This window comes from Podarcis erhardii, assembly GCF_964252035.2.
Source record: "Podarcis erhardii genome assembly, chromosome: 3".
Taxonomy (NCBI): Eukaryota; Metazoa; Chordata; class Lepidosauria; order Squamata; family Lacertidae; genus Podarcis; species Podarcis erhardii.
In genome coordinates, this window is record NC_138507.1 from 54,512,032 (window position 1) to 54,531,469 (window position 19,438).

General features: G+C 41.0%; 1 protein-coding gene across 1 annotated transcript; it reads right to left on the reverse strand.

Moving 5' to 3' along the window:
- Nucleotides 1-808: 808 nt before the first annotated feature.
- On the reverse strand, nt 809-18,883 carry GPRC6A (G protein-coupled receptor class C group 6 member A). The gene is made up of 6 exons (XM_081855926.1): nt 18,625-18,883; nt 13,903-14,206; nt 9,633-10,463; nt 5,447-5,659; nt 4,501-4,624; nt 809-3,365 (listed from the first exon to the last, which is right to left on the reverse strand). Exons 1-6 carry the CDS (start codon nt 18,816-18,818, stop codon nt 2,233-2,235), a joined length of 2,799 nt encoding a protein of 932 aa, XP_081712052.1. The 5' UTR covers nt 18,819-18,883; the 3' UTR covers nt 809-2,232.
- Between the last annotated feature and the right edge of the window lie 555 nt (nt 18,884-19,438).

Here is a 19,438-nt window from a genome sequence, read left to right on the forward strand (position 1 = left end):
TGGACCAAGTGTGCCAGCAGTGGAATATGGGGAAAGTGCGGCAACTGCTGAGTGCGGCAACATTGCTTCAAGTTGCAGTTCGCACCCAAATAGCTGTATCTACAAACTCTGGCCACGAGGGGGCAGTATTTAACACATCTTGTGATTTTCTGGAGCTGTTCTTAAATATTGTTGCTTTATTACTCATCCTCAGAGTACTAAGGTCCCTGGGAAGGTTACAACAAATTCAAATACAGTTTAGAACAGGTTAAAAGCTTACAATGAAAAAACACAATCACAAAAATAGGGTGGGTCCTTAAAATACACACCTTGGGTGTCAAAGGAGAGAGTAAAGAAGTGCGTCTTCAGCATTTGCTGAAACCTGAATAATGGAGGTGCTAGGCACACCTCTGTGGCAAGGGAGTTCCACAATCCAGGGGCTGCTACAGAGAATCATAATAATAATTCAGTTGTTAACCCAACATGCTGATTCTCAAACCATGTTCTGTGGGAACTGTGACCTCTTCAAAAACCTTATCAGGGCAGATCAGTGAGATCAATAACTGGAAGCAAACTTCCCTGAAGGAAAGCTTTCCAACCACTACAAATCTTCCCCTGCAATGCACAACCTACAGACAGGTCTTGCTAATGTTCGTTCAAAGTTCACACAAAGCAGCCTAGACCGTCCACAAATCTTTACTTTTTCCCTTCTTTTATTAATCATCATTCATGTACATGTCAGAAGATTATGAAGAGATCTATGGATGGAAAGCTTTCCATAAGTGCAATAAATCAATCAATAAATAACTGATTGCTCACAAGAAATGTACAGGAAGAACATAAATTTAAAAGTTTATTTTTAATAGCAGTATATTTGTATTCCTTTATAATGAGAAGATCCCAGTACACATACATACATTCAACAATGCTGTAAGTAGCCAGCTGCTGAAAAAAAGTCGATATTTATTAAAATGTTATAGTTTTGTCACTTCCAGATGGATGTAAAGCCACAAACACAGCCAGCTTTCAACGGTAATGCTTAACACTGAGGACTTCTGAGGTATTGGTAACAGCATTTACAAACAAATATTTACAAGTGGTTTTGTGTGTGTGTGTGTGTGTGTATGTGTGTGCATCTTCACACATTTTCCCCAAAGGCTCAGAGATCACACACATAGGTACTGTGCAATCCTATCCAAGCCTACACAGAAGTAAGCCCCACTGAGGGTGCTGTGGCCCACTCCCAGGTAAGTAGGTACAGGATTGTCTTCTAAATACAAATTTAATTTCTGTGAATCACATTACTCCTAAATAGGTGCATATACGTGCACATAATGTGTGGCTTTGCAGCAAGAATAATGGGTGCAGAACTGCCCCCTAAAAAGTTCAGAGGAAGTTCTCATTTGCTCCAAGGAGGTCACTGTTTCACCCTATGGTTCCATATATAGGGTTACTGATGAAGAAAATACTGGTCTAATGATATGTGATTCCAGCCATGTGAACCCAAATCCACTAGGAAAAAGCAAATGTGACAGAGACAACCTGCTAAGCATTTTAAATGTGTTTTCTCATATAATTACTTATAAATTGAATTACTGTGAGATTAATTATAGACCTGATTATTTTGTCATAGAGTTCAACTTCCGATTTACACACATAAAAGTAAAATCAGGATTAACATATAAAAGTTATCTGTGCAGTTGTGGGAGATCCTGTATTGGAAGCTAATCAGCCAGCAACACTAAGGGCTAATGGTGCAACCAATTCAAAGGACAATGAAGTACTTGATCCATGGTTGTTTGCACCATAAACTTTATAATGAGGTCTTTTACCTTTGGGCGCTAGGTGTCTTCAAAGCATAATTGTCATTTGGCTTTTATTTGTATAATAAAATACATTTCCCCCTCAAATTTTGTCATTCAGCCTCTCCATTGGGATGGAAGCATGTATGGAATGCAATTATTGTCAAAGGACATGCCATTAACCTTCATCATTTGAACTCTTTCTTTGGACATTTTTGTGTGTGGTTGCCATCCAAAATAAACCTACATGCGTAACCATTTAATTTATTTTTTAACACTCTAAGCAGTGGACTCCAACTCCCATCAGCCCCAGCTAGCATAGCCAATGGTTGGGGATGATTGATTTGTAGTCCAGTAACATTTGAAAGACCACAGGTTGTGGAAGGCTGACTTATGGGGAGATCAAAGAAGGTTTGCTTGTCCTAAAACTACATTTCCTACCACAACTGCTTCATATGCTAGAGAGTCTTCTTCTTGGGATGGTGGGCCCTGCTGCATTTGTGTGTTGCAATTCCCTCCTGATCTCCCTGTACCCAGATGCCTGGAAATGGCAGCTGCCATTCACCCAATTTTTCTGACCCTTAGTTTTGCAACAAGCATTTGCACTGGGAATTGGAGGCGTCTCACTTTTCGAGTCCAGAGAACTTTGGTTTACGCTTAGACTCCCTGCACTTTTGGACGAATAATTGTAAAGCATTTTCAGGAAGGCCGACTTGGTATTTGTCTCTTGCTTATACTGTATGATGTAGCACTTGGGGAGGAATGTACAGCACAGGATCCCATAGTTGGATATTAAAATGACAATGATTTCTACGGCTGGCAAGTACTTGCCAAAAGTAGTTGTGTAGACGGGGATAAACGTAATCCACGCAATGAAGTAGATTAGCATGCCAAACGTTATGAATTTGGCTTCGTTGTAGTTCTCAGGTAGCTTCCTACCTTTAAAGGCGCATATGAAGCATATGAATGCCAAAAGAGCTATATAACCCAGCATGATCCCCAGGGCTACAGCCGAACCCTCGTTGCATTCCAGGATAATAACTCTCCGGATGGAGAAGTTCTCATCCACAAAAGGGCTTCGAACGCTGATCCAGACAGCACAAATCATGACCTGAATCCCTGTGCAAAAGGACACGATGGGAATGGGCTTGTAGAGGCCCTTCAGCCATTTTTGTAACTTGGGATCAAAGCTGAAGGCCAGCAGAATTTTCAGAGACTTAATTAAAATGCACGAAATGCAGAGCGCAAAGCTGATGCCAAAGAGAGCTTGCCGGGTTTTACATTTGTACGCCATGGGCTTGCCGATGAAGAAGCCTGTGCTCACAAAAGCGAGGAAATGACAGAGAAGGATGACATAGCAGACAGTCAAGCCGCCCGATGCCTTTACAACAGGAGTGTCCACGTTTCTAGTAAATATTATGATAATGCTGCAAATCAACACAATTCCAAGGACAGAGAGTACCAGTAACAAAATAGCAAACCAGTCATTCCAGTTGAGGTACTGAACCATCTTCCTATAGCACCTCGAACTGTTCACAGGGGCCCAGTGTGTCCTGTTGTTGCATAAAATGCAGTAATCCATATCTGTGCAGAGAGAAACAAGAGACGTCTTGACAACTAGCCCCTAGCAGTGCTGTGCATCTTATTGAAGAGATTAGGGCAATTTAATACACAATTGTGGTCCATTATAATGAACTCATTTTGTTTTGAGAGCCAATACATATTATTAGCAAACAACAACTGCATTTATAGACTGATCAATAGCCTATCTTTGTGAGCAATGTAAAAATATATGCCGTATTTTTTGCTCTATAAGACTCACTTCTTCCCTCCTAAAAAGTAAGGAGAAATGTGTGTGCATCTTATGGAGCAAATGCAGGCTGTGCAGCTATCCCAGAAGCAAGAGGGATTGCTGCTTTCACTGCACAGTGATCCATCTTGCTGTTCTGGCTTCTGGGGTTCAGAATATTTTTTTTCTTGTTTTTCTCCTCCAAAAACTAGGTGTGTTATGGTCTGGTGCGTCTTATAGAGTGAAAAATACGGTACATGCATATAGAAAAGTAATACAATCATGTTAGATCCATTACATTCAATATTTAACATGGGGCTCCCCATGGCTACCACAGCACCCTCAGATGCCTCTCTTCGCACCTTCTAAAGCCCATTGATTTCCCAATGTTGTTTTAACTGAGGGGTTTTTGGTCTTTGTGGTGTTGGGGGTACCTATTTTTTGGAGGGGGCTTTGCCTGCTTTTTATTTTTATTTGGTTTTTGAGGGGTGCATATGATTTTGAGGTGGTGTGTTGTCTGAGGATCACCAGTTGTTACCCTGTGAAATGGGTGCTCTGTGGTGCCCACAACAGTTTATTAGATTTCCAAATGTGCCCTCAGGTAAATCAAGTACCCCTGATTTAAGTTAATGTAGTCACACAGAAGTCAGGCCTTTTCAACTGGAACTGGCATTCAGGTGTTCCAGCAGAGGTCTGTTGGCCATGCCACTTGTCACAATAGCTAGAAATACAGGGCACTTCACTTCAGTGCTTTTTCAGAAAATGTACTTTAGTTGGATTGTGCATGTGAATACAGGTTGCTTTTGTCTGGCCCCCACCTGCCACCCCACAATTTCTATGGCTCCTGAAACAATCAAGAATATATTTTATTCACAGAAAAATACATTAAAATTATTATTCTTAAGTAAACATTATGTTCTGATTCCACACCTGATTTATTAGTGTAATAGTTTTCGGGGCAGCTTATACACTCGTAGCAGCAGGTATGTGGGCTTGCGGAAACTTTCTTCACCTGTCCTGGGCTGCATTTGCTGGAGCATTTGGACTGAATGTTCTGCAAAAGAGGCAAACGAAACCTGGAGATCTTGCATTTTAAAATAATCAACAATGACCGCTCTCCCATCAACTGGAGGGCACCCTTTGTGTGGCCGTGTGCAGCACCCCAATCCCTGAGACAACGGCAGAAGTTCCTGATCCGCCTCCCCATGTCACAGCCCTTTGAGGTTCCAGCCAAATCTCAGTTCTAATGAACCTATCTGTGGTGGGGGAGGCAGAGCTCTTCGCATAGTTAAAAGGGGCGGAGCCAACCTGACAGCACACAGTTGGCTCCCCCATTAAAGAGGCTGAGTTGGAGGGGAGTCACTGGCCATACACTGAAAGGTTGTCAGTGCACTGTCCCGTGTTGCGGTGAAATGGGAGCGGGCACTCTGCATAAACAAACTTTTGGAAAGTTTGGAACTTTCATTCGTCGTGTTGAGCTTAAGTCCCATTGATTTCAGTGGGTCTACTCAAATCATGACTAAGTCTTGATCCAAGTTTAAGCATGCATGACATATGCAAATTGTGGGTCTTGTGTGTACATTCAGCATGCACACTGTATTTTGCAAATCACACAGCATCCACTTGCAGCTTGCACCAATTCCTGCCTATTTAGAATTACCAGCTCATCAAAACTGACTTATTGGATAAAATGCTGTTGGTGTAACTATCACATTAATACCATTCTGTTCAATAAGTCGGTTGTAATGACATTCTCTTCTGTTTTGTTTCCCCAGTTGCTGCTTTCCATTCTTTTCAACCATAAAATTTGGAAACAAGAGGATAAATCCAGAAGTGTTTAAAACCCCTTTGGTTTTATCTGTGTGCCTCTAAATACCTTTAGATTCAGAAACTCCATTTCATCTTCCTCATCTGCAAAGATGAAGTCATCTTTCTCAAGGTCGTACTCTGCTATGTTGGAAATCACCATCCGCCCATCAATTTCCTTCCAAACCAGCACATCATAGCCTGTGTTGATGTCTCCGTGAGAGTCGAAATAGACTTCCCTTTCATTGTCAGTGAACCTGATTTCTTTCAGTTCTTCAAGCAACTGCAGGGATAAAAGTGAATAGTGATGCAAATCAGTGCTTAGGGAAGGGAGATGGCATATAGTAGCATTTTATAGAGGGGCAGTACAAATCAAAAATATATCAGAAGAAAAAGAAATGCTTTCCGAGGCCAGATCACTTCACTCATTATAATCATATTTGGGCAACTTGAGTTTTATCAGTTTGCAGAAAGGATTGCCAATAAAAAATGATTGTATAATTACTTGTTATGTGACTAATCTCTATCAAACAGATCATGGTGTGACTGATCTCACCTCTTTGCTGATGTGTTTTATTCCCAGATTCATCTTTCCTGAGTATTTTAGAATGTCCAGATTCCATTTTCCAATTTGGAATTGTGTTTATTATGGGCATCAAAAGCAGTTCTAAAAATCACTTGTGAAGCTGCTTTCCCACTAACAAAGTAGAGCTGGGAAAGGATCATTCTGGGGGGGAGTTGTCAAAGTGTTGAATATTCACATTTAATAGTCTAATGTTATTGCCCTATGGCTATTGCTTTCAAGGCACAAGGAGTAAGGTATTTTTTTAAAAGTACTCTGAAGTCTGATTTCATAAGCAAAAGTTTAAAATTGAAGACATTCAAAATGAAGAAAAAATGTATTCAAATGTTTCATAAATTTCCTATTTGTGTATGACATTTCATTTCTCCTCTGCTAAAAAAAATGTAACCTTGTGGTCTGGGAGTGGAGGAGAAATTAGATTCAGTTCTCATTTAAAGGTGAATCGGAGAACTAAAACACAGCTATCCTTGGGAATTTGCACTTTTCTGAATTTTGCGATGCAGTTGTCCAACCAAATAATGTTTACAAAAAATGTATATATGAGGGGAAAGTGTGCATTTAAAAATGAATATGTTAGTGAAGATAACAAAAATGCATCGTATCAGAGAAAATTGCTTGCAAAAATGTGTACATTAGTGAAAAGTCCATACTGATGCTGATTTTAAAAATAAATAAATCACAAATTGCACCAGTAACATGTAGAACTGAATTAAAGTTTTCTTAAAAATGAAAATCTGAGAGAACTGAAATTGATAGATCCTTCTACCCCTTAGTATATCTTTCCCTAAAAAAAGAAGCTTAGGCAACAACAAAAATCTTTCTTCAGTCACAGAAGGTCAAAGAAAGCTAAAGGGTCACATGCAGTCATGGTGCTTCAACTTTGTTTATCTTAAAATAAACGTTGGTTAACTATGTAAAAAATTCAGAAGAGAGTACTGCTGCCCAGGTCCCTAGATAAAGGCGGTCAATTCTCATTTCTTTGCCTAATGTCCCTCTCTAGCTTTGGCTGCCTCCACATTGGGCATTTACTGCGGAATGGGCACACTTTGTTCACTCACTTTTTATGGGGCACCTGCACAGTGTCTTGAACAAAATATCATGGTTTCCCCTGTTCAACTTCTGTTTCTTTTCAGAGGTCAGGAACATCAGAGTTCTTTTTAAATCAATAGAAAAGCTGTGTGATTTCTATTCTGGTCAATTGGATCGCTCTGTTTTTCAGATTGTCCTGTCTGTCCTCTCTTGGAATCAACCTCACCAGTTTAACACTTCCCTTTCCAAATAGCATTGCCTTTATATCTCCTTTTTCCATCTAAATTGCAGCTGGGGATGGCAGAGAGGGGATAGGGAGTGCTTATTGTTCCCCACGGTCCCAAATAAAATTACCCGCTCCTAGGCCAGGCCCAATACATTTTTCTGCCCAAGGCAAAGGGCAAAATGGTACCCCTTCATTCTACATATAGAACCTGACTGGACTAGCAGTTAAATCTTACTTTAACAATAGCAATGTCTCCTCCAGTGCACCTGAGGACAGCAAGCTAGTTTAGGGCTCACAGGACAGGCCCATGGCACTCATAGCTGTACATTCCCAACAGAGGAGAATGGCTGGGAATCCCACTATGCCCCTTTCCCCAACAACTGCTGGCTGAGGTACAATTCACACGGTGGTTTAACAATTAATCCATGTCCCTTGCTTAGCACATCGTTATATGCATTCTGATATTGATAATATTATATGCATATACATTCCTGGTTTCCTAAAGAAAGCAACACACAAACACATTTATGTATGTATGTATGTATGTATGTATGTATGTATGTATGTAAATCCTGATGTATCCATTCTTATAAAATTATGCTTCAAAAACATAGTTCCACAGGAGGGTTGACTCATCTATGTAAACAACTTTTAGGTATTATATAAATTTGGTGAAATAAATATGTTGTGCATATTTTTTTGCAAATGATTTCACACTGAATTGCACAAGTGGCTTGGTCATAAGTGGGCACCCAGTACAGGAAGAGGTCTGGTGCAAGGTAATGCTCACTCAGATCCATGTAAAACAAATTATTCCTCCATCCCTAACTCAGACTGAATATGCTGTGGGAGGAGATCTGCAATACTGTACAACACTAAGGGAAATACTGGACAGATCTTCTTCACATGGAGGGATCTGGGAAGCTCAGGGGCGGGGGGGGGGGGAGAGAAACTTGAAAGCACCCTCAACACACAACACAAAACCCAGAATGTTTTGGGAAAGCCATAACAGTAACATTTACATAAAATGGATATCAATATATGTGTTGTAACAATGTGATTTTAAGAATGTCCTCTGGATTCTTAGGTAAAGAAGAACATCATTAGTTGTGTGTCAACACTAGAGCAAAAGATTCTGATTACCACAATATAGTCTCAACCTCTCAACACTGCAGCAATATCTGATCCCAGACACCACATGACCCTTCAGTATGAAGACTCAAATACCCAGAGAATTGTGCATATTAATACGCTCACTGGATCAACATATCTCAAACTGTGTCAAAATGTAGGTGAGGAGATTTGCAGAAGGAACAAAACCAGCTGGTTGGGTTTGTTCTGGACAGATGTGGTCTTCTTTATTACAAATATTTATATGCTGCCTATTGTGAAAACATCAAGGTAGTTTACAACACGAGTTGAAAAAACAGTGGCAATAAAATTAACCCAGCAGCATTAACAGTCAGTACAAAACAATTCAGAGGTGATATGATAGCCACCTTCAAATATCTGAAAGGCTGTCACATGGATGATGGAGCAACCTGCTGCTCTGGAGGGTAGGACCCAAACCAGTGGATTCAAATTACAAGAAAGGACATTCCAGCTAAACATTAGGAAGACCTTTCTGGTGTTATGAGCTTTTCAGCAGTGGATTGGACTACTTTGGAAGGTGTGGACTCTCCTTCATCTGGGTGGTTTTAAGCAGAGCTTGGATTAACATCTCTCTTGGATGCTTTAGCTGAGATTCCTGCATGGAATGGGGTAGAACTAGAACCCTCAGGGTCCCTCACAGGTATACAAATATATGATTCTATGAAAATTAAACTTTTAAAGAAGTTATGGGAAAAGCTGCCATCAGTAACCAGCACAGGCCTCAGTAAGGTTTCAGCAGGTGCTGAAAACTCTTGATCTTTTGCAGTTATGCATTCACTGTGTTGCCCTGGGATTGCAACTTTATCTCAACACCCAGTTCTCCCCAAGATTAAGCAGAAATAATTGTAAAGAAGGTAACAGGATTGTTGGGAGGGAATATAAAATAAGGGATGCAATACTTTCTGAAAAGTTTATTAATTTTTTTTTCTATTCTTGAGCGAAAAGTTTGTTCATGAAGCATAATGACCCACCTGTATAAACTGGCTTTCATTTTCAGTGGTTAAGCTCAGCTAGGTTTCAGCTAAGATTTTTAAAATCTTGTTGAGACTTTTTGGCAGTGATTTATACAAATGTTAAAGTTTAAGTCAAATGTATCAAATCTTTAAGCTGCTGCAACCCCTGTAGAGTAACAAGGATGAAAATGTCAAATTGTTCAAGTAATACCCATTTGAAGTAATGGCCAATGGTTTGTGCTTGGAAATGTTGGAAAGGAAGGGATGAAAAGTGCAGAAAAATATGTGTAATAAAAATATGTTTAAACCATACCTCCCAAGGGGCAAAAGCATATGGGTCTTTGCAGTTTCTGGCCCTGCACTGATTCCGAATGGCATTTGCAATTGCATACACGGCTAGCATGGTGCTATGGATAAATCCTGGTTCGATGTTTGCAATGAGAAATTCCTCTCTCCAAAACTGGTTACTTGGTTTAGTGCGGTTCTGTAGAACTCTCTCAACAGAGTAATTACCAATGCACTTGCTCAAATCTTGATCGTTTATATGCGAGCATGCTGCCATAAGAGTGTTGTATTCCATTGAGAACGTGTTGTTTCCATTGGGGGCTGTATGTAGATTGCTCAAGAAGTCGTGGAAAGATGACATGTTGCCACTTTTGAATGTAAATCCAACCACTTTCCCCAGGCGACTGATATTTGGAATGGTGCTAATCTTGACAGCTGCTGACCAGTTATCACTTGCAATCCAGGTCTTATTTATGTTCCTCTCAATTGCTTTTCGGAACAATCTCATTACATGGAATTGCCTGAGAAAGACAACAATGACGTTTACCCTGGTTTCCTTGACAATCTTCTCAAGAGCTTGATTAATTTTTCCATGAATGGTGCTGTCCGAGAGATAAGCTGGCAGCATTTCTTTAAATGCAATGCAGACATTGTTTGCCATTGCCTGTAACCCGAAGCTCTCCACAGCGAGGCGCCCAAAGTCATCGTCGGTGGCTATGATTCCAATCCAGTTCCACCCTGACCTGTGGATCAGTCGTGCCATCGCTTTCGTCTGATAAGAATCACTAGGCACGGTGCGCAGAAAAGTCGGGAAGCGGACTTTATCACTAAGGATTTCTGCAGTTGAAGCATGACTCACCTGCAGAGATGACAAAACAGCTTCATTATAGACTCAGGGAACAGCTCTGAGCAAAGACCCAGGGTTCAAGTTCTTAGAAGCATCAAATAAGCTGTTGCAAAGGGGGAAGCCGAGATGGCTATAATTCACTCTCTCAACTCCTGCTGCATTTTTTATCTAAGTACTCTTACACTCCAACAGATATATGTAAGTTTGAATGAAATGCAGCATGGTGGCCTCCTGCCTCAGACACCACCAAAAGCTGCTTGAAATAGCCTTCTCCACTTATGGGCCATTGCAACACATTTTCTGGGCAGGACCCCCAAAGAATTACCACTGTTTCAACATTGGGAATATCATGACTGAAAAGAGAACCCTGGTAGATCAAACCAAAGGCCTAGCTAGTCCAGTTTCCTGCTTTCACACTAGCCAACTTTACACAGACACCTTATTGGTTTCAAGCAATGCACTCCTCCAACAAGGGTGTTGGAGGATTCTGATTTGCTCTACCTTTGAAACTTACCTGACACACACACACACACACATCCCTGCAAAACAACAACCCATGCATGGATTGGACACAGAAATGTGAATTAGAGTGCATAATCTATGAGCCGATACACACATGGGTCCCACAACCTAACAACAATACAATGACATTACATTATGGACATTATGGATATTATGACATATGGTTGCATCCTGAGAGCATTTAAAAATACTTTTTTAACTGGATAAACATGGTAAAGTTACTAGCTTTTCTAAGCAGTTGATTATTTAAAAAGAAAGAAAGTAAGAACAATGACAATCTTCTAACCCCCTCATAAGTACAGTGGACACTTGGATTGCAAACGTGATCAGTGTGGGAGGCACGTTCGCAACCCCCAGCGTTTGCAACCCATGTGTGCGCACATGCGAGTCGTGATTCAGTGCTTCTGTGCATGTGCAGAGGATGATTTAGCGCTTCTGTGCATGCGTGAGCACCGAAACCCAGAAGTAACCTGTTCCGGTACTTCCGGGTTTGGCCCGGTGCGCAACCCGAAAACACACAACCTGAAGCGTCTGTAAACCCAGTTTTTATTTTTAGTAGAACTGTGCAGATTTGAAGGGTATTTTTTTTAAATCCACATTTAAATGGGGTAGCATAGATTCTTTCTGTACATAGGAAAAACTGACAGGATGGAAATAGGCTGTTTCATCCACCGCTATCTTTAAAATGCATATCCCAGAGTAAGGATCTCCAACAGAGCATGCACCACTATCCTTATCTGCATGGTGGGCTGAATCCAAGAGAAGTTTCTTCTAACTGAATTTCAGCTGTATTTTAGGCTGGTAGCAAGACTTTGTACCTGCCTGGAGACGCAAATGAACATATTACTTCATCTCGCCAGACGAACAGTAGAGTTTGCGTTCAGATAGAAATGTTTTCTCAGATTAAGGATTTTCAAAACCTGCTTCTTGAAACTCTACATTTGCTTTTTTAACTCATTTCATGCAGGTCAGAGTGAGGTTTGGTATCATGGCTGGCAGCTAGTACCCTGCATGACACCCCTCCCCCAACACCGCCACCACAGAGTCCTCTGCAACACATAGAGATTCTGTGGCTGACATTCAAAAAGATATGGAAAGGGTTACCCAAGGATAGGTCATCTGAAAAAAACAAACGCACATCTGGGCTAATGCAGTGTTTTGTTTCTACATACCATTCATACTGTCGCTACAGTTTCTGTTCAGTTTGAAGATTAACTGTGCACACACCATATCTTTAAAGCACATCCAAAGCACATTTCCCCACTGGAAGAATTCTGTGCATGGTGCTTTACCCCAAACAGAGTTGCAATTCCCACCAACCCTTAAAATCTAGCGCCCAAAATTCTTTGAGGGGAAAAATGTGCTTCAAATGCACTTTGAAGTTATATTGTGCACTCAGCCCATGCCCCCCCCCCCAATTCAAGCAGGAACACACAAGGCAGCTGTCATGCGGTGGCTGCTGTTAATTGCAACATGTGGTACGTGGTGACAAGAAATCTCTATTCAGCGGCTCAACTTACAGACTGTGCAACTTTCTCAAAGCTTTCATTGAGGCAGCGAGGAGGGCAGATATCTTGTTGTGGGGTAAAGTCTCCTGATCTGATAGTGAGCTGCATATAAACAGCTCAGCACATGACAGAACCAGTATGTGGCTGCCAGTTGTGATGTGTGCACTCCATTGGAGAATCTTAAAGCATGTTTATGTTCATAAATCTTTATATGGTTTTGTTAAGTCTTTCAATCCAGAGTTTTGTGTTTCTTTTAGAATTGTGGTTCACTGAAATATAAACAACTCGCAACCACATATATGGGGGGGGGTGTCAGTTGGCAGGTTGATTACTGCAAATGGGATATTAAGTCATTCAAGCCTGACATACTGCTAATCCCTACGTGTGTGTGTGTGTGTGTGTGTGTGTGTGTGTGTATGCATGGTGGGGGGTGGGTTTGATGTTTGTTTTGTTTGCCTACGCACACATTTGCTATCCTTCTTGGCAGCTCCATAGCTGCGGCACCAGGGTGAATCAAGATAAAACAATCAAGTAAGATGAACAAAAACCTGTGGTGCCAAATGACTTGTCTTTGTCAGAAGATGCAAAAATGTTGTTGGCACGCAGCCCTGCTGTTTTCTGTCAGATTGCTTGTGGAGATCACATCGTTGAATTGTCGCTCACCTCAATAAACATGCCTTCTGACATTCAGAAGGCTAGTGCAATAGGGGAGGAGCCTAGGATCTTGACCATGTGCAAGCGAACACCAGCATCAAGAGCCTGGTTTGACTCCCAGCTGGTGGGTGCACACCAGCCTCAGTTTGAGCTGGCTCCTCCTCCAGTTCAGAACCATGACAGTCCCCTGGTATTCTAAAGCAGTGGTGGGGTCTCTTCAGCCCGCAAGCCTAATTAGCTGCCCCCGCCCCAGCCATTTTGGCCAAGCCATATCTACCTGTCAAATATGACATCATACATATGATGTTTGGTGTGGGACAGGTAAAGAATTGGCCAAAAGGGAGATTGCAAAGCACTGTGCATCTGAATCAAAGACTAAGGCTTAGTGCACAATTACATAGAAGCAAGCTGCCAGGGTGTCTCACTCTGTGTGCTGTCTTAGGTCATTGAAACTCCTGCTCAGTCAACAACAGGTTGGGTGATTCCACTGAGCACCAAAGGTATGTCAATCCCATCAAAGTCTCACGATCCACATCACACCAAATTCATGGAAATAAAGTTGTGGCCTTCTTTCTTTACCCCATGTTAAAATATGATAACCAAGAAATAAGCATATTGTTTATTTAGTTAGTGCTCTAGAATGTTGTCCCTTCCATGTTGATATATACCCACCAGCCAAGCCATCTTATAATTATATTCAGAGTCCTATAATTTCATTAAAACTCTCCTCCTGTTGAAAGCAAGAAGCTCTTTTTATAGTGACTTACCTGTGGTATAAGCTGCAAATTCAATACTCTTGCAACCGACATAGATACTTCTGAATAGGTGGCACCTATTACAGCTTTGACTCTGGGCGTATAGTCTGAATAGTTGCACCTGAATTCCACGAGGTCTTTTGAGGCATTGAACTTGGACAGGAACCTTAGAGCTGCAGCCATTGCCCTGGTGACCTCTGCACAAGTGTCATAGATTTCATATCCCAGTTTAATTCCAGGTAAGAGTGTAGAGTTGTTGATTGTTTCGATTGCATGGACCATTGCAAGGCTCTGAAGAAACACTTGAACTTCAAAGCTGTCGAGAAACACATAAAGTCAGTTATCATTATGTCACCCAAATTCACTTCACATGATATGAAATTAATATGTGCAGTGTGCATATGTTGAGAGTGTATCCACCATGGAAGGTTATGACATTTTGTAGTCTTTGAAATTCATGTCAGATCTCTAGAGAAAGATGGCGCCCCTCCCAATGGTGTTAGCTTACACTGCCCCAAACCTCAGCTCTCTCTGTGTGTGTCTTTCTCCTCCATACTGCTTCTGTTGTTTTTCACTCACAGCTAAATAAGGATGAGTCACAACCCCAACTGTCTCCTACCCTCTTGGGCCATTGACCTAATATAAGATGTGTCTGGAATCTTTGCCACTGGTGACAAGGAGCATCTGCAGTCATTCTGACCTCATTAACTTTCTCTCACCTCCTCTGTCTCACAACACAAACACACATACTATCAAGAAATTGGTCTAGCTCATACTTTTCTTAAAACAGTAGCAGCTATTTCTATACAAGATAAATGAGCAGTTTCATAGACATTTAACACATAAATGTTGAGATACATAAAAAACCAGGTAGCCGTATATAAATTTAAAAACCATTTTCAATTTTGCAGTTTGCCTTTAAAGGTGAACCTACCTAATTCACACAAAACAATATGAGAACTGAAACACCGGGCATCCTGCGAAATTTGCACTTCTCTGAATTTTTCAAAGCAGCTCCCTGCCAAGTAATGTGTAATGCATGCACTACAGTAAAAATAAGCATAAAAATGAATATGATTGTGAAAGTAACATACAAAATGCACTGTATTGGGGAAAATATCAATATTTGTGAAAATATCAATATTTGTGAATGTTTGTTTTACAAAAATACATATATTAGGCAAAACTGCACACAAAAAATATGTATCAGGAGGAATGCTTATTAAATTCCATGTTGACTTTTTTCAATGCAAACTGACATGGAAATGAGAACTGCACTCAAGACTGGAAACATGAGAAAGGGTGAGAAACCAAAACTGACAGATTTGCCCATCTCCAGAACTCTCCAGAAACAAAATGGAATAATTTTTTAATAAATAGCTGACATTGTCTAATCTCCTTAGAAATAAATTGGGATGAATGCTCAATACGGCTGTCATCTTGAAGTGTTCCCAGTCTCTTCTGTTGCTGTAATTTGTAAGATCCTGTCTTAATCTCACTGCTGGAGCATGCCTCTAGGGTGCACCAATTGGTGGGGCCTTATCCCATCTAGTAACACATTTGTGAAGCACCTATGGGGCAAAGAAGTCAATAAAAGATATTTCCTTGCCCAGGTCTCTACACAATGACTGCTCTTCCAGCAGAAACATTTCCAAGCTTTTCCTCCTGCTCTTTCTCTTCCATGGGCACAAATGGGATGAAAAAAGAATCTGTCAACAGTAATCTGCAAATGACCATTCATTCTCACTTCCATCATGCACTGTACCCCCCAACCTTGCATCAATATCTGCACATTCTTTCCCCTCCCTGCATTTGTGGGACTTCTCTTCCATCTCCAAAGAACCAAGAGGCTATGTCTGTCTAGGATCCTGGAAATGGTTGCAAGAGAGGGCTCTTGCCAGCATTTCCAGGATCCTAGACAGACAAAGCCTCTTCGTTCTTTGCTACAGACTGCAAATCATCCCAGTTAAGCCCATCACCAGCTCATCTGCTTCCTGCACCCTCCTCTTATCCATGCCTAACTGCCTATTCTGTTGCTGGGCTTCGGAATATGTCCTGACTACCCTTGCAACAGCCAACACTAAACTTCTCATGTTGAGTCTCTATATGATGCTTAGACTAGAGCTTGTACTTGGGAGACCTCCAATCTGTCTGCTCATGCTTACCTTAAAGTCAATGTGAGGTTACTACTACTACTGAAACAACTTGAACTGCTGCTACATGCTTCATTATGGCTGAACCACACCAACTCAGAATTTCTCTCCAAAGAAATGCAGTCCCACTGCCAATACCAGTTTTGATTTTTCCAAGTGATACAGTGTTCCTGGGTTTCAGTGCTAACCCAGGTTTGGTTTTTCTTTGAGTTTATTTTCAAATTCACAGGTCAAACATAGGTAGAGGGATGGCTTAACATCCCAACAGGCAGCCAAATCCACTGCCCCACATCAGATTTCCAGAGAGGGGCACCTCCCTCCAAAAACACACTTTTCAGACATTGCTGTCTCCCTGGCTCTCTCTATGTGCCCCACTCAGAGTCTGTTGTCTGTTGTCCAATATGCTTCTGTTGTTTTCCCACTCATATCTAGCATACCCCTTCCCTCTGGCTGAAGGAGAATGAGAATGAGTTCATCTTCTCCAATCATCTCTTAACCCTCTTGGGCAATTTACCACCAATTTCCCTAATAGAAGATATGCCTTGAAACTTTGTCATCAGCTATCAAGTAGCATTTGCAGTCATTCTGGGCCAATTACACAACACTCTCCTACCGAAACCCCAAATCTCACAATACCGCATATGAAGCTGTGCTGTATGGAATCCAGGGAAGGGCTCTTCAAACTGCATGTTGTTGAGAGGGGGGAATTTTGATTTGTCTTGCTAACTGTCTGGCCCCACAGAGCCCTACATTTTAAATAAGGGAAGGGACAGGAAACAGAAGGTACAAAAAAACCTTCCTCAAACTGAGTCAGACCATTCATCTCTCTCGATGTCAATAGCAGCACTCTCTCTACCTGAGGTGTAGAGGTCAGGAATTGAACCACTGTGCTTTACCACTGAGCTGCATCCTTAGGAGTCTTCTGTAACTGCCCTACAGTAATTATGAAAGATTTACCTGTTTCTTACGCAATTAACAGTCTCTAGCTATCTTCTGCCCTACCTTCAAGGGGTACTGGGGGACATACCTAGGAGCCAACTCCTAGGGGCCAAGGTCTCTTTGGCCCCCCAAAAAATATTTGAGTGGGCTGGGGGCACCCAAAGTTGATGGGTATTACTATTTAAATGTTTGTGTGCTGCATCTTGTGATTATGTAGGGCAGGGCTTACCTGCCCCCCTCAATAATTCAAGTTGGCATCCCAGGTGGCATACATGACCCTTCCCCCTCCATACAGTACATGATTGGGACTATGTTAGACTGCAAGCTTTAGTTCAACTGGTCCATTTACAGCTTTTGACAATTTAACTGGGGAGAGGTGATTTTAATTACATACTGGAATACATTTTAATTAGTAGGGTTGAGTATGAAGGTTATACCTATTTACTTTTGAGTCTTTCTTGTTCTGATGTTTCAATATATACAGCAGTTATTAAAAACTGCCTTTCCTTTTCACAATAGGAGTTGGAGTTTTTTGTTATGCTAAGCTGTTATCCCAAGCATCAGTCAGTAATTCAATAAGGTATCTATTCGGTGATTTTGGTGATACACACATATATTGACATATAATTGATTTGTTTGTTAAAACTAAAAGAGGACAACTTACATTAAATGTAAACAGTGATTATGAGTTGAATACATTTCTTGATTACTTATACAGCCATCCTAAAAGCAGTTATGCTGCAATCCTGAAACACTCTCTTACTGAGTAGTCACATCAGTTTCATTTGGGTAACATCAATGTAAACAGTCTATGGACAGCAGATTAATTGCCTTTTTGCTGGCACTGTCAAAATGTTGACACATCAATGCAATGTAAAGTCTACAAAGTAATGAAAGGACTGACAAGGAATGATAGAAAAAGAGATTCAGCTGTACTTTCTGAAAACACTCATGTTTTGTGTAAAAAATGCTCTCTATTTTTTATGCCACTACAGTTCAAGCATATACATTTCCACTCATAAGTAAGTCCCACTGAGTTCAATGGGATTTACTCAAAGGTAAGTGCCCACTTTTCTGGGAGTAAGTCCCATTGAACTTAGTAGGGCTTTCTCATAAGAAGACATTTATAGGTGTACATTGCCAGGCTTTAGCATGGCCAAAGTGAAAATCTTGGATACTGTGGTATAACACAGAAGAAATCCAATATACAGACTGGGTTCCAGTTATGTACTATGTTTTATGCCATATTAATATGTGGTGTATGGAGGTAATAAAAATGCAGGGGTTGGTTATATACCATAAAATAGGTGCAATTCAATAAGACACTAACAGTGGAATCCTATGCATGCCTGTTCAAAAGTCCCATTACATTTAATGGGATCACCTTCCTGATAAGTACATATAACATTACACAACAAAAGAGATAGAAAGTAATTGCAGCCTCTCACAGTCATTCACATTAGATTTTACCCAGGCATATCAGACACACACTTTTCGTTGCTGATACCCTTTTAAGAAACAGTGAATTAAAGATTCCAAAAATTTAAAGCTTCCCCCCATCCTGCTTTTCTCATTTGCTCCATTCATGTCCATGTCATCCTGCTCTTTTCATTCTCCTGATACAGTTGATATTATTACTCACCCGGCACAATTGGCAATCACTGGCTTGAGGGGGTTTTCTTCTGAATGCAACATCTTGCCATGAATTGCAAACAAGCCTCCAATGACAACATCTCCCGGAGAGCTGGCACCCACAAAGTCATCAGAATTCCGGCAAGACTGCCCGATATTAAAGCATATCAGGAAGAAAGGCATCAACACACCAAATATTGCCATGTTTCTGTTTCATTTGATCTTTAGTTGCCTTCAGTCAATTAGATAAGCAGCCCTGCCAACAACACAGTTCCTATTTCACCTGTAAACATCAGCAAGACACAGGGCTGTTCTGGGAGCCAAGCACGCCTTAACCAAATGCTGGTTACCAGCTCAGATGGGTCATGCTGTTTAACTGATACCACTGGAGGACTTATGAGGGAGGGGGAGGTCTGGGGAAAACTGGGGGGGGGAGGGGTGTATAAAATAAGAGTGCACAACTCAAATCACTCCAGAGGGCCACTGTTTTTTTACAAACTCAGGAGAGCTGTATCAGTAAATTAACTGGAGAAGGATTTTGGTGAAGCTCTATCTTTTTGGTCCTCTTCATAATACACACTCGCTCCCACTCTTTTATGTAGGTTTGCAGTACCCACATTCAGAGTACCTCTTGTCTTTTTTTTGTTGTTTGTCTCTGCATCTCCACCTCTTGTTACTCTGCACCCTGTTGCACACACTTCGGTTGCATCTCATTCTCTGTCATGCTATCCCCCGCACTCTTTTTTTAAAAAAATATTTTTATTAAACAATTTCAGCATAACAAAATATCAGTCCGAATAATCAATTACATTATTTTCCCCCAT